Source organism: Miniopterus schreibersii (assembly GCF_964146895.1).
Source record: "Miniopterus schreibersii genome assembly, chromosome: 1".
Taxonomy (NCBI): Eukaryota; Metazoa; Chordata; class Mammalia; order Chiroptera; family Miniopteridae; genus Miniopterus; species Miniopterus schreibersii.
In genome coordinates, this window is record NC_138101.1 from 65,009,415 (window position 1) to 65,023,686 (window position 14,272).

Here is a 14,272-nt window from a genome sequence, read left to right on the forward strand (position 1 = left end):
ACTATATAGGCAGTTGCACACCCGCTCCTCTCTCCTAACCATCCCATCTCCTGCTCCTACCCCCATGATTATTAGTTTATTTTTATTCACTTAGGGCTACTTTTAGCCATTAAATTACATTTGAATATATATTGTTATTCCCCATGCAAAACTAGCATATCATAGCCGCCTTCTGCAACTTACTTTTTAATATCCTGGGGAGACGTCCATGTCCCTACACAGAGGGATGCCTCATTCCTTTTACAGCTTTATAATCGTCTACTGCACAGCTGTACATGAGTGTATGGCCAGCCCCTTATTTTGTGGGTAAAAACAAACTTTATTGAGATAATTCACATTCCATAAATTCCACCTATTTAAAATATACAATTCAAATTTTGTGTGTGTATATTCACAGGAGTTGTGCAACCATCACGATGGTCAATTTTAGAACATTGTCATCGCTCCCAAAAGAAACTCTGAACCATTAGTGGTGACTCCACCTTTCCCCCTAAACTCCCCAGCCCTAGGCAACCACCAGTCTCCGTTCTGTATCTACAGATCTGCCTATTCTGAACATTCGATATAAATTGAATTATTCCATATGTGGTTTTTTGGTGGCTGGTTTTCATGCTCAGCATATTTTCAAGGTCCATCCATGTTTTAGTGTGTTTCTGTACTTAATTCTTTTTATTGCCAAAAATGTTCCATTGTATGGATAAGCCACATTATATTTAACCATTTATCAGTTTGACATTTGGGTTATTTCCACTTTTTGGCTATTATAAGTAATGCTGCTATAAATATTCTAGTTCCCTCTATCACTTTTCTGTGTGTGAACTCACATGTCCTTATCTCATGCTGATTTCTTTCTTGCTTTATGCTTTTGTGTGGGGAAACTTATTTTTGAGTAACTTCTTGAGAAAGAAAAACTGGGAGGTTAATATTTTGACACCTTGAATACGAGAAAATGTCTTTATATTACCATTACATTTAATTGATAGTTTGGATGGGTGTAAAATTCTAAGTTGTTCCATTGTCTTCTAGCTTCCACTGTTCTTCCTGAGAACTCAGAGGTCCATTTTGATTATTTGTATGTACTAGCCCTATTCTATCCCATTCTAAAGGCTTATAGAATTTTACTGTTGTCTTCGTCAGTCTGAAATTTAAGGATGATGTACCTTGGTGTGTTGGATACTTGGTGGGATCCTTTCAACCTGAAAATTAATGTTGTCCAGTTCTAGAAACTTTCTTTGAATGTTTCATTGATGATTTTTCTTTCTTCCTCTTCTCTCTCTGAACCTCCTGTTTTTTCCCTCTAATATTGTTATCGTTTCTTATTTTCTAACTCTTTATTACTTTGCTCTACTTCCTAAGACATTATCCTAACTTAATCTTCAAAACTATGTTTTGCTTTATTTTTGTTCTCATAATTTGAATTTTCAAAAGTTCTTTTTTGTTACATTAAAATTAAGACAGGTTGCTTTGCTTTTTATCATACTCTTTCATGTTAGAGGAATGCATTAGATGTGTGACATACTTGATCACTCATGGTTGACAGAGTAGGGGACTAATTGGCAGCACTGAGCACATAGGAGTTGAAAACTCTCAGCTTCACTCTTGTGTAGAGTAATCTGATTGTAATTTCATTTGGGAACACTTGATGATAACATCTCTAAGTCTTTTCTTCTTGGGCTGCTCAGAATCTCCAGAGGTGACTCTCAAGTCTTTAGCCTAGAGGGGTAATGATTGATTGCTAGGACTGCTTGACAGGGTCTCTGGGTCCAAAGTATGTCCACTCACTTAATTACCCTCTTTCTAATATGTGCCTAGTGTCTCCAATCTCGAGACTCTGTTTTACCATATGCAGAGAAGAAAACTTTATCATCTGCCAAGCTTCACTGAAATGTGAAAGAATCTGGGGATCCAACTGCTTCATAACAGTTCCAGTTGTCTATAACTACAAAACAAATTACACCAAATGTGGTGGTATGAAACAACCAAAAGTCATTTATTATCATTGTCATGGTTCTGGGGGTTTATTGGGCTCCGGTCATCATTCTCATTGTCTTTCATGAGGCTGTAGTCAGATCAACAGCTGGGGGGTCGAGTCTTCTCAAAGACTTCCTCAGGCCCCTTTGAGGTTGATGATGGGATGATGATGGAAGAGTCAAACTGCTGGGGACTGGAATAGCTGGGGCTCCATGGACCTTCTTCCTCCTTCTCTCTGATATTTCAACATGGTCTTTCGATATAGTGGCATAGTGCAGCTGGACTTCCACGGTGACAAAAGTCTCCCAAGAGTGAGTGTCCCAAGAGAAACCAGCAGACACCGTGTGGTCCTTTTTAGCTTAAACTTGAAAGTCAGCATCATTTCCATTGTTCTATTCATTTCAACATTTGACTCATTGAAGTGTTCATAAAGGCCCACCCAGTTTTGAGGAGAAGGGATATGGATTCCATCTCTTGGTGGGAAACATGTCAAAAAATTTGCGGATTTGTTTTAAAATCACTTAGCCTCTTTCCACTTCCCACTATCCCACCCTGTCACATTGGAGGTGACTACTGCCATAAAATCCTGAGCCTTTTCCATAAAATTTTATTACTATTTTTTCTTTTGTTGTCCTTTTATTAGGCTTGAATCTTTTTTAAAAAATTCCTGTCATTTTGATGTGATTTCTGGAGAAAGAAAATTAGGCCAGCCCGGCCGGGTGTGGCTCAGCGGTTGAGCATCGACCTAGGATTCAGACAATCGGGGTTCGATTTCCGGTCAGGGCACATGCCCGGGTTGCGGGCTCAATCAATGACTCTCTCCTCATTGATGTTTCTATCCCTCTCTCCCTCTCCTTTCCTCTCTCTGAAATTAATAAAGATATCTTTTAGAAAGAAAGAAAGAAAGAAAGAAAGAAAGAAAGAAAGAAAGAAAGAAAGAAAGAAAGAAAGAAAGAAAGAAAGAAAGAAAGAAAGAAAAGGAGGGGAGGGGAGGGGAGGGGAGGGGAGGGGAGGGGAGAGGAGGAGAAGAGAAGAGAGGAGAAGAGAAGAGAAGAGAAGAGAAGAGAAGAGAAGAGAAGAGAAGAGAAGAGAAGAGAAGAGAAGAGAAGAGAAGAGAAGAGAAAATAAAATTAGGCCATTTTTATCTAGGAGTTCTCATGTTGACCTAATTTTTCACTGCGGAGCTATCTTGTACTTTCTCAACTGTCCTTCACAGCTCTACTGAATTCAGTACTAACATGGTTAAGTAGTTTTCTGGGAACAATGCCATATTATTTCTACCTATAGGTACCACTGTTGGTTTCAAACATCTCTGAAGTGCAGAATAGAGTACTGGAAGAGATTCAAAATCTGAATTTTGTAAAGGATAACAGTGCCACATTTATTGAGAGGAAACTTAGTTTTGAAAAGAAGAAGCCTGTGCAGATTCTGGTGAGTTTGTAACGTTCACGACGATGACTCACTTCTTTGCTTTGTTTAAGTCATAATATATTATTTTCCATGTCACTTATCTCATTTTAATATCCAATAATTTACACACTTATATTACGCAGATCAGATTTTTTGTCTATTTTTACCCTCTATACTATGAATTCTATAAGCTTATAGATTTTTATCTGTTTTGTACGTGGTGTATTTATTCCAAGCAACTAAAATGGTGTCTGATATAAAGTAGACACTCCATAAGTACCTGTTGAATAAAGAATATCATTTTATAGAGTACAGTTGCATAGTTCAAAACTTTCACTTTTTCTAGATAAGGAACTCCAGGCTGCAGAGATGAAGTCGCTCTCCCAAAGTCACTTGATGGTAGACCTGGCACGAGGCCAGACCTCTTGACCCCTGCCTAGTTTACTGATATTATTTCCCAGAAAAAAAGAGACATGCACATGTACAATTTACTTAATTAAATATTATTTACCAAGTGCTTAATATGCAAGGAAATGTCTACAGCATGACAAAGAACTAAAAATTTGTTCAACATACTAGAGGGATTAGAACCTCTGCCTTCTTATTTTCATTGAATTTTCTTTCTTCTCTACAACACTGCCCTCCTGTGCTAACTAGAGATATTTTCACTGTGTAACTCAGCTGGATACTTCACAATAATAACCCAATCTATGCCTCAGCACTGAAGTAATCCCAAATCCATGTATGGCTTCAACATTTTAAAAATTTCCAGAGGATGAATATTTATTAACCCAGTGAGGATTTCATAATACGTCTATCTAAACCAAAATTTCTCCTTACCTCTCCCAGCCAGAAGTGCCACGTCAAACTGACACTCACCGCTCCAAACTTCTATCCACCTACAGTGCAGAGGAATTGTATCAAGCCAAGCGCAAGTGCAATGCTACACAAGAATATGACATAAATCTTCTGGAAGGGGAGTTGGTGGCTGTGATGGAGCAGAAAGATCCATTGGGGAGTACGAGCAGGTGGCTTGTTGACACGGGAAGTAAGTGTTTTGCTTAAGGTGCACAGAACTACCACCTCCTCTGGTTGAGATTTTCCCAGGGACCTCTGTGGGCTTCTCTAAACACACATGTTTGGAAAGTGTATACAAATGACCTTGTTTCTTCTTCTTTTTTTAATTCCTATCCAGTTGTAAAAGGATATGTATATTCTTCCTTCCTAAAACCCTACAATCCAGCAAAAGTACAGAAGATGTATGCTGAGAACAGGTCCTGCGATGATGATTTTGATAACATCAGCCTCTTTGTGTCTCCGCGGCCAGCTAGGGACAGTGTCACAAGCACCCCGGATGGTAGCATAAGTGACAGCAGCTCATCTCTTAGTGGCACATGTGGAAAGTTTGAAACAAACGGCACTGATGTTGACAGTTTCCAAGAGGTAGATGAACAGGTAAGAATTCCAACCTTGAAGTCAAAATGCTTGGCTGCTCAAATCATGAGAGATATTCTCGCTAATGGCACTCTTTCTTACTGTAAGACTTGTTGGAAGAGTGTCAGCTTTGGTGTCAAGGAGACCTAACTCTATTAGCCCTTACTCTCTATGCAAGTTTTTGCGAGGAATTCATTCTCTGAGACTGTTTCCTCCGGTGCAAGAAAGAGGACATTAATTCCTATTTTGCAGAGTTGCTGTGAGGATTAGAGATAATGTGTATATGTAAAGTACCCAGCAGCAGAGTAGACAATAAATAGTAGTGTTACCATTACTCCCCTGCTGTGTTGTGTACTTAGAGTGAAGGTGGTCTTTCTACACTCCCCCATCAGAGGAAAACAGCTCATACTGAACAGATTGCCACCATTAATAGCATGTGGAAAAATGTTCCTAATTCTTCTGAGAGCACTGTCTTCACTGCTATCTATGAATTGGCCATTTTTAATCTTGTAAAATGACATGTAATCTATAATGAAAATTTTAAGAGCTACTTTTCCCTCACTGCATCAATGCAAAAGCTACTGGGATGATCCTTTTGCAAAATGGTAAGTTACCTATAATATAGGGTTCCTTTTTTCTACCTTAGAAAGTTTCATTATATTTAACTGTTAATCCCCAAATGGTGACCAACTACCCAGTTACCTGGTTCTTTTCTTAACTTGCTTTTTAGTTTAGTGGCTTTTTATTAATTATTTGTTTTTTATAAGGGTAATACATGTTATTAGTGAAAGTTTAAAAAGTAGAAAGATTATATATATAATATATATTAAAAGTGAAGGCCTTTATTCCCTCCCCAGTTATACTCTGATTCAGAGACAATATTCAGGTATATATTTTCAGACATCATGCATATACATGTTTATATATTTATACTAGTGGGAACATGCACATGTTAATCTTTTTTCAGTTAATAATGTATGTTACACAACAGTACCTAAATATCTGCCTCTTTTTTAAAGAAAAATTCTGCATAGTATTTCATTTTGTGGATATATCATAATTTATATAACTATCACCTTAATAAGAAACATTTAGAATATTTTGGGATGTTTAAAATTTCAAACAACATTTTAGGCAAGATCCTTGTTTATCTATGTTTGTGCACATATATATCTGTAGGGCAAATCCCTAAGAATATCAGTGTCAGAGGATATGTATTATTTAAAATCTCGATAGACACTGCCGTACTGCTCTTCAAGAATATTTTCTATTCAGTTTCTTTCATCAACAATACATTGATTGCTGTCCAATTCATGACTAATATTTTTTTAAAAAGCTTTATTAAGCTTTTATTAAGCTTCTTCTACATATCATGAAGTTTATCCATTTTAAGTATACAATTCAATGACTTTCAGTGTATTAACAGAGTTGTGCAACTGTTGCCTGAATCCAATTTTAGAACATTTCCTTCACACTAAAGATCCTTTGCACCCATTTGCAGTTACTCTTCTTTCCCTCTTCCAGTCCAGGGAAATCAGTAGTCTACTTTTTTTCTCCAGAGATTTGCCTTTTTTGTCTATTTTGTATTAATGGAATCATACAATATGTGGTGTTTTGTAGCTGGCTTCTTTCACTTACCATAATTTTTTTGAGATTCATCCATATTATAGTATCTATATGTACTCTGTTGCCTTTTATTGCCTAATAGTATTTTATTCTATAGAGATAGTATATATTGTTTATCCATTTACAAGTTGATGAACATTTTGGGTAATTTCTATTATGAATAATGGTGCTATCAACATTTGTGTGCAAGTCCTTGTGTGGATTTAATTTCTCTTGAGTAGATACCTCAGAGTGGAATTTCTTGTTGGTATAGTAAATTTATGCTTAACTTTTTAAAGAAATTGCCAAATTGTTATTCAAAGTGGCTCATTATGCTATATACCCAACAGCTATGCATGAGGATTGTGGGTTTCAGTTTTTTCATATAGTTGCCCTACTTTCTGTCTTTTTTATTATAACCATCTTAATGTGAATCAAACAGTATTTAAGTTGCTTTTCCCTAATGACTCATGCTGTTGAGTATCTTTCATGTACTTATTGGCCATTCCTGTCCCTTCTCTGGCGAGATGTCTTTTTTTTTTTTTTTTAATATATCTTTATTGATTTCAGGGAGGAAAGGAGAGGGAGAGAGAGATAGAAACATCAATGATGGGAGAGTCATTGATCGGCTGCCTCCTGCATGCCCCCAATTAGGGATCGGGTCCGCAACATGGGCATGTGCCCTGACCGGGAATCGAACCACGATCGCCTGGACATAATTTTTTATTTCTTCCAAGTTAGTTGTTTTTGCTGCTAATCCTAAGTTCATTGTCTGGTCCTTCATCTTTACATTTTCAACTACTTATATAATAATAATGCTATATGGCTAGCATGTTATTGTTTAGAATGTGCTTCTAACGTCAGCAAGCTGGAGCATAATGAATGTAACTAGTCATTAAAATGATGCTTTAGAGAGTTTTAATGGCATGAAAAGATTTTTGAATATATTTTCAAGTGAAAATGCAGGTTGCTAAAATGTGTACTCTAATTGCATGTTTATTACCACTTCAGGTAGGTAGGTAGAAAAAAAAGACAAAAAACAAAGAAAGGAAGGCCAGAAGCAAGTTGAATGGTTTCTTTCTATTTTTCTTGCTTTGCTTACCTTTATTTAAAATTGTTCTTTAAAAAATTACTTGTGTAATAACGATACATAATTGGTAACTAAAGAACATGAAAGCTTGCTCCTGAGGGTAAGAGAGAAAGATGAGCATTTTAAAAATATAACTATTTTGGCTTCCTGAGCTCCATATAATACTGCAAATGCTGGTTTGCAGCTTTTTTAGTTTTGGAAAGGAATATTGAAATATATTATGATTTTTGTTGTTGCTAATTGGAAAACTGGGATGAAATCAATAAAATGAGATTCAGTGAAGACAGGTAAGGTGGCTCACTCAGGAATAATTAAATGCACAAATATAGAGTAAGGAAATGCTGAACTGGGAAAGCTCTAGTGGTTATAAACAGTGGGTAACAAGATGGGTGTGAGTCAATAATACAATAATGCAAAGTACTATAAAAAAAGTAATGCTGTGGAGAACTGGATTGCATTCATAGAATATTGTACATAAAATGAGCCAGAGCTTTAAAAAGAAGCAACCAATAAAATATATTTTAAGAAATGCCAAGGAAAAAAGAATCAGATGATTATGAGTTAGTAAAATTTTAATGTGTCTGGACCAAAATATATTAACATTGAAAGTTAGAAAGATACATCCTAGAATAATTAAAATATTTAAAAAATAAGAAACCCTTTAGCTCTTAAATCCATAACAACTTTGAATGGGTAGTCTAATGTTACAAACTGTTGTCTTTTTAAAAGTAAACTTATTTCCATTTTGAGTATCTATCTTATGTTAAATGGAGGCATAAACACATTATATAAAAACTGAAAACTGCTCATCCTGAATTAATTTTGGACCACAATCACCTAACATATTGAAAATATATGCCATAATTTTGTACTTTAAATTTATAATTTCATGAAAATCTATATTTAGTGTTTAAAATATAAGCTCTGTTATAATTTCAGACAAAACAGACATAGGTGGAACATTTTATATATTCCTCTTAAGAGAATATGTGTCAAAATGAAAGATGACCACAAATACAATTGACTCTTGAACAACAGTGGTTTAAAATGTACAGTCCAATAAGCCAGTCAGAGAAAGACAAGTATCACATGATCTCACTTATATGTGGAATCTAATGAACAAAATAGGCTGATGAACAAAACAGATCCAGAGACACTGAAACATGCAACAGACTGAGGTATTTCAGAGGGAACGGGAGGAGGGCAGGAAGAGATTAATCAAGTAACTTATATGCATATATGCATAGCCCGTGGACAGATGATAGTGTGGGGAAGGCTTGGGGAGGGCATGGGAGCAGGGTGGAGGGACCAGCGGGGAATAACAGGGGACATCTGTAATACTTTCAACAATAAGGATTAAACCTATTACAAAATTTAAAAATAAATAAATACATAAAATGTGCAGTCCACTTATATGCAGACCTTTTCAATAAATACAGAAAATCTATTTTCTCTTTTTTATTATTTTCTTAACATTTTCTTTTCTCCAGCTTTTTTGTAAGAATACAGTATATAATACATATAACATACAAAATATTTGTTAATCAACTGTTTATTTTAAGGCTTTCCATCAACAATAGGCTATTAGTAATTAAAGTTTTTTTGGTGGGGGTTGTTATATGTGGATTTTCAACTGCGGGGGTGGTGGTGGTGTTCAGTGCTGTAATCCCTTCCCCCTACATTATTAGTAGGTGATTCAACCTGCTAAAAAATCTATAGCTGCATTAGTAAAGCATATATATTATGTATAAAAATGACAAAAAATAGGTATCAACTGCTAATGTGGGCTCTTACAGATTATTTCAGAAGTTGTATTATGGTACATCATATTCCTGAACGCTTTTGCAAACCAAATCCTCCATAAAGGACAAAAACAGAGCAGTTTCTTATTAGAGTCCAGTCCCTTTCTGCAAAAATACACTCAGCACATCTTTGCTAGAATAAAAGTTTTGCTCCTAAAGTAGTATGAGAACTGAACCAAGTACAGGGGTTAGAAGATACGGTCCTAGCAGCACCCACTAGCCCTGTGATTAAGAGCATGTTGCTACTTCTCCAAGTCACAATTAACAGGGCTGTTGGGGATAAAGCACATTTGACATGTAAATTGTCACATGCGCTATAAGAGGTAGTTATTATTGCTGCTACTCCATTGCTCAAAAATTTATGGCAGCTACTTTCTTTAGTTTAAAAAAAAATTTTTTTTTTTAAATCCTTACCCGAGGATATGTTTTCCATTGCTTTTCAGAGAGAGTGGAAGGGAGAGAGAGAGAGAGAAATATTGATTTGAGAGAGACACATAGGTTGGTTGCCCCCTGCACACGCTCAGACCAGTGCTAGGGATCAAGCCTGCAACCAAGGTATGTGCCCTTGACCGAGAATTGAACGTGGGACCCTTCAGTCCACAGGCCAGTGCTCTAACCATTGAGCAAAACCGGCTATGGCTGTTTACTTTTTAAATTACAAAATAATCCATATCCAACAATCTGCCTTGTATGATACAAGATGATCTCTTATATGTTCTTGTATGATATCCAAGCCTTTCTGCCTTTCAAGTCAAATCAACATATATTTGAATTAGTACTGTGTCAATGGAGGAAAGTTGAAACATGGTTCCTGTCCTTGAGGTGGAGCTCATGCTGCAGTTGTTGAGATGGTATACAAACAGTGTTACCAGAATCCCACCAAAAGTTAAATTAACAGCTCAAGATTTAAAGAACAACCTAAACTGTAACTATAGTCCCCTCCCCACATTGCCCAATCTCTTCCTGTTCAACAAATCACCTTATTTCTCATAATTTCCTGTTTTACATTGATCCTCAATATTTTTTTTAGAGAGTGGGGAAGGGAGAGAGAGAGAAACATCGAATGGTTACCGCCCCGACCGGGTATGGAACCCGCAGCCTTTTGGTGTACAGGACAACACTCCAACTGAGCCATGTGGCTGGGGCAAACATTGATCCTCAATTTTGAGAAAATTAATCTGCTTGCCTGTCCCATATACTGTTTTCATATATTCATCTCTATAGCTTTGAATATGCTATCAACTTCTTTCAACTTTGTCACTTATAAAAGATTACTTATTCCAAAAACCAGCTCACAATCAGCTGATGTATCACCTGAGTGCACAGGGTGTTTATTTGTTTAGTTTTGTTCTTGTGTGTGCCTTTCTTTTTTTAACATATTTTTCCCTAGGTCAGGTACAAGTTCTCTGATACCATAATATCTGGCGCTTAATAGGCACTTAATAAGTTATGATTAAATGAATGAACGAATAAATGTTATTAGTTGATTGTTTGCCATAGTTAATTTTATGCCATAACTAACATTTTTATTAACAGTCGTAGGATATTAGTGGAAGACGGACTAAATACTTATTCTTATACATCTGATAATTATGAAGTATTCTTTTGAGGTTGGAGAAAAATCCTTTTGACTAAAATGTGTTTTACTAGTTTCTTCTAGCTCACTTAAAATATCTGAAATATTACAAATTTAATACATTGTCATTATATAGGTTTGGAAAATAAGGAAACAAGTAAAAATGAAGATCACCTCTTATTCTACCAAAGAAACTAACAGTATTAGGCTTCTATTGTACTTTGTCGTTTTTGCTCAGTTTTTATCATGATCATTCTCCCATGTTATTAGTCATTGTAATGACTACAGATTTCCTTTGTGTAAGGTCTAGAACTTACCCTCTTGCTGAACCTCCTGTGTTTTCACTTCTCTCCCACTTTTCACCTTATAAATGGGTATTGCAGTAACATTATTGTGCAGAATATCTGTCAACATTTCTATTTTTTGTAGCAGAGTCTTAGAGCTATAATTTAATAAAAAAATAATATTTAAAAAATCTTCTAGTAGAAACAGCCAATATGCCCTCAAGCACAGTCTAGACTCCTCCCAACAGAGCAATAAGAATGCCTGTTTCACTCTATTCTAATCTGGACCATACTTTAGTAGCAAAATACACCCGGCAGAAGGAGTTGGGGAAATGTCACTTTGGGAAAACAAGAAAACTAGCATTCCTTCTAAAAGCTTGGAAATCTTTACTAACGTTTGTCAACACTTTTAGGTTCTTCTAATTGTGTCATTTGCTTCTTTGCCCAGATTTTCTATGCAGTTCATGCCTTTGAAGCACGGAGTAGCCAGGAACTCAGCCTTCAGGTATACCAAAGGGTCCATATACTTAGATTTTGTGACCTAAGTGGCAATAAAGAGTGGTGGTTAGCTGAAGCTCATGGGCAAAAAGGATACGTACCAGCCAACTACCTTGGGAAGATGACTTATGCTTAAGAAAATCAGCCTTTTGACTTATTTTCTGTCAGGTTGTTGATGGACTACCTCGTAATACTGACATCACAATGTTGACCTAGAAATCAAGAAACCTCCAAACTAATGAACTGATACTGAATCAGGTTTTAAGGAAGGTTGTGCTTCCTAACAAGATTATTTCAAAATGTATTATGAAGAATATATGTTGAAGGAAACACTAAACAGAGACAGCAAACAAACAGCCCAAGCTCCAACTATCAACTACCTAAAATGGAGATACTTTGAAAGAGTGTGTTCTTTACCATCATGAAAGGTTGAATCTAAGGGCAAGGTTTTTTTCAATTTACTGTATTTCATTTTTTTGTATTATGCATTTTGCCTCAAAAATGTTTTCTTGTTCACGTCTGTTACGCATGCATGCACATACATACATTTACACATACTATGTTCATTATATGGTTTATACATCTATATGTGTACTACATGGTATAGATTATATGCATATGTGCATGAACCAGGGAGTGTACTAAATATGTAAGAATAGGAATTGATAATTAACAGCCAACTAGAAGCCTGATGTGGGGCCTCTCTTTAATATGTTTCGAATGAAGAAAAAACTGAACAAAATAACATTTACCAAATGCATACCAAACACCATTGTTCTAAATGCTTTATATGTGGTAACTTATTCAACACAACGTTGTGAGGAAACTATGGCCAGAAGAGGTGAATTTAGCCTAAGCCACATTGCCAGTAAGTGGTAGGGCGGGGCCTCAAACCTAGGCCTGGTTCTGGAGTCCCCACTCCTAAGCACTATGCTGTACTAACCCTCTAGGAGTGTATACATTTGCCGTTACAAAGCTCAGTGATGCAAATAATGGACATTGATGAAGCCCATTTTCCTCTCAGGTCCATATTTAAGTATTGAGAAGGTTTTCAGAATCAAGGGCTACAAGAAATTCCATGATTCTAGCCTAGAGAAAATGAAATACTTAGGTTTATTTTTATTGTTTTGCTTAAACCATTTTGAGAGTACAGTTATTTAAAAACTATCCTACATGATTGCTTATGATATTTTAATGAGGAAATATTTTTGGATCACTCAGTTATTTGGATGATGAATGGGGAATGTGTGTTCCATATTTTGAGCCAACATGCAAATATTTTTAGTTGCTGATTTGTACTTAGACAAGGCAGGCACTGAGGTTAACATCTGCTGTAACACAATGTCCTGGAACACTGAACTTTAATTTGGGAATAGCTCAGAATGGTCCCCTAACATCTCAGGCATATTTTGTCAAGACATTTTATTGAACTAAAGATGCTTCTATGGAACAGAAAAAAACATTGAATTAAATTTGACTTAGTGGTTTCCTTTAAGAACCAAAATAAGGTGGACTTTCATTGTCTGTATAAAATGTGCTAATATGACATCAATCTTTTTAAAGTTAAAATTACTTTAAAAGATTTGATCTGTATAATATATACTGTTACATATGTCCCTAAGGAATACAAATAATAAAATGAAGCGTGCTGCTTTTCAGAGGATTGCTGACTTTTACATACATATATGACATGTACAACCACAGATATTCATAAGGCATTTACACAACAGAAAAGTTCACATTTTGTGATAGTCATCCCCTGTTATCCACAAGGAATATGCTACAGGACCCCAGTGGATGCCTGAAACCTTAGGTAGTACCAAACCCTATATATACTATGTTTTCCCTTATACGTACATATCTATAATAAAGATTGATAAACATAGTAAGAGATTAAAACAGTAACTAATAAAATAGAACTATAACAAAATACTGTAATAAGTTATGTGAATGTGGTCTCTTGCAAAATATGTTACTGTACTGTACTCACCCTGCTTGTGATGATGTGAGATTATACAGTGTCTGCGTGCTGAGATGAAGTGCTGTGAATGAATGACGTCCTCGGTATTGTGATGTAGCATTAGGCTACTTAAGCACTGGGAAACTTCAACAGTCCATCTGATAACCTAGAAGGCTACTGAGTGACTAACAGGCAGGTAGAATATGCAGTGTGAATGTGCTGGACAAAGGGATGATTCACGTCCCTCGTGGGACAGAGCTGGATGATATTTCATCATGCTACTCAGAATGGAGCATGATTTAAAACTTATGCGATATTTCTGGAATTTTCCATTCAATATGTTTGGACTGTGGTTGACTGGGGCAGGATGCAAATAAAACTGTGGGTAAGAGGGAGTCTTGTATTGTTTCTAAAATTCTTAATCTAAATATGGCTTTTTAAGGTTCTACTGGTAACTCATTTTTGCATGAAATATTTTCTTTTGAGTTAAAAAACCTTTTTTTAAAAAAAAATATACAGAAAGATTTTATGTCTTATAAATGGTCCTTTGTACCCAATAATAAAATATAAGTAAATTCCAGTTTGCCTAGGGTAATGCAAAAGAAAATCTAAACTTGCTAATTATGGAAACTGAATGTTCCC

General features: G+C 35.8%; 1 protein-coding gene across 1 annotated transcript in view; it reads left to right on the plus strand.

Annotated features, from left to right (window-relative positions):
• Positions 1-13,332, plus strand: part of ARHGEF38 (Rho guanine nucleotide exchange factor 38) — a 123,008-nt gene extending 109,676 nt beyond the window's left edge. The window contains exons 11-14 of the mRNA XM_081156570.1: positions 3,259-3,402; positions 4,231-4,429; positions 4,577-4,836; positions 11,621-13,332. Coding sequence (XP_081012696.1) covers positions 3,259-3,402; positions 4,231-4,429; positions 4,577-4,836; positions 11,621-11,806 — 789 coding nt within the window. The 3' untranslated portion in view covers positions 11,807-13,332. The remainder of the gene's footprint in view (positions 1-3,258; positions 3,403-4,230; positions 4,430-4,576; positions 4,837-11,620) is intronic.
• Positions 13,333-14,272: the final 940 nt, after the last annotated feature.